Genomic DNA, 1,991 nt, shown 5'->3' on the forward strand with positions numbered 1-1,991 from the left:
GGGACTGGGGGGTGGGGGATGGGAAGGGGGCGGGGGATGGGGATGGGGAGGGAATGGGGGGCAGGCCCTGGGGGGCGGGAAGGAAATGGGGGGCGGGGGATGTGAAGGGACTGGGGGGCGGGGGATGGGAAGGGTTCTGTCTGATCTCTGTGCCCAGACCTGCACTGCTCCCACCAGCTCTGCAGTGTGCCCAGCGGGGCCCGGTCTCTCTCCTCCCCAGGCGGGGTGTGGGGGGTGCCTCGTGCCTGGGGCTGGTGCCCAGCGGAGGGGCAGCTGTAGAGCCCAGGGCAGGGGGTCCCTGGTACCCGGCCTCAGCCTTTGGCAGCATCCTCCAGCCGTTGGGGGCGCGTCCTTTGCCACGGGCTTTAGACCCTGTGCTGAGCTTTCCCTCTGCACCCCGTGCATCTCTGTGGGGCAGGTAATTGGAGGCCCGGCCCCTACCCCAGGTGCCAGGAAGTTATCACCAGCCCTGTAGTGCTGGCTGAGCTCCCTGGCCCCCAGTGCTGATACACCAGTCTACGGACCAGCAGCGCCCTCTCTGTGAGGGAGGGCAGGGAGTGCCCATGGCTGGGGCGTGCGGTGCCGTGCTCCGAGCCTGGCCAACCCGCGCTGGGCCAGTGCCGCCGGGGGGGCGGTGCCGTGCTCCGGGGCCTGGCCGAGCCGCGCTGGGCCAGTGCCGCCGGGGGGTGGGGGCGGTGCCGTGCCGTGCTCCGGGGCCTGGCAGAGCCACGCTGGGCCAGTGCCGCCAGGGGGCGGGGCGGTGCCGTGCTCCGGGGCCTGGCAGAGCCGCGCTGGGCCCGGGCCGCCGGGGGGGGGGGGGCGGTGCCGTGCTCCGGGGCCTGGCAGAGCCGCGTTGTGCTGAGTGCTGTTTCTCCTTCTGCCCCGGGCTGCAGTCTTCCAGACTGGCATGGTGGGTTACCCCGAAGCCTTGACAGACCCTTCCTACAAATCCCAGATCCTGGTGCTGACCTACCCTCTGATTGGGAACTATGGTGTCCCACGGGATGAGCCTGACCAGTACGGCCTCAGCAGGGTGAGTGCAGGGCCGGGGGTGGGGGTGGTTGGCACCTGGGGACCGCTGCAGGCGCCCGGACGAAGCTGCGGGGAGGGTGAAAGTCGCTGAGGGCCGGGCAGCGGGTGGGAGCTGCGCCCAGAGACCCTGGGCAGACCAGTCCTGATTCCCACGGGGGCTCCGTGGACCTGCACAGGCGATATCCTCTGCGCTGAGTGGTGGGGCTGTGGCTGGCGAGGCCCCAGACTCTCCCAGGACAGACAGAGGTGGCTAGCGGGGGAGAGATGCTGGGGCCCCTGAGCCCGGCGGGTGGGGCTTGTGGGCACTCGGGGCACAGAGCTGCCTGCTCCCCAGGGAACGGCCGGGGCCCCGGGGAACGGCCGTGCCGTATCCTGTGAGGTGCCTGCCTGGAATGTGCCGCCCCAGGCAGCCCAAGTCCCCGCCCACAGCTGTTTGCCTTGGCACCCTCTGCCTTGGGCGCCGTCTGCCGGGCAGCTAGGGAGCAACAGCAGGGCCCTGCCCGTCTCCCATGAGGCCAGCGAGACGGAACACTGGCCTGGGGCCGCCCCGCACCCAGAGTGCCCTCTGGCAGGGGGCTGGGGCCGGCCTGCATCTCCGTAAGGCGCCAGGCCTGGGCAGGGGTTCCCAGAGGCTGCCATGGCCAGTGCAGGGGCGGGCGTGGGGGAGCTGTCTTCTCCCTCCCCGGGGCACTCGCTCCCGCTGATGGCCCAGCCTGGGGGTCCCTGGGAGGTGGAGTGGGACCCGTGGGGGCAGCCCCCTGCATGCTTGGGCATTGGCTGGGGTCCCACGGAGCTCGCCCTGGCACCTGCCCGGCTCACCCCTCTCTGTGCCCGCAGTGGTTCGAGTCCAGCAAGATCCACGTGTCGGCGCTGATCGTGGGCGAGTGCTCGCAGATCCCCAGCCACTGGAGCGCCGTGCGCTCGCTGGACCAGTGGCTGAAGGAGCAGAACATTCCCGG

At 71.2% G+C, this 1,991-nt stretch overlaps 1 protein-coding gene across 1 annotated transcript; it reads left to right on the forward strand.

Annotated features, from left to right (window-relative positions):
* Positions 1 to 863: 863 nt before the first annotated feature.
* On the forward strand, positions 864 to 1,986 carry LOC113408610 (CAD protein-like; the record flags this gene model as incomplete). The annotated part of the gene is made up of 2 exons (XM_026661950.1): positions 864 to 1,033; positions 1,870 to 1,986. Coding segments are annotated over 2 exons (287 nt in total), but the record flags the coding sequence as incomplete, so codon positions are not given.
* Between the last annotated feature and the right edge of the window lie 5 nt (positions 1,987 to 1,991).

This window comes from Terrapene carolina, unplaced genomic scaffold (genome assembly GCF_002925995.2).
Source record: "Terrapene carolina triunguis isolate 2854851 unplaced genomic scaffold, T_m_triunguis-2.0 Scaffold20040, whole genome shotgun sequence".
Classification (NCBI taxonomy): Eukaryota; Metazoa; Chordata; order Testudines; family Emydidae; genus Terrapene; species Terrapene triunguis.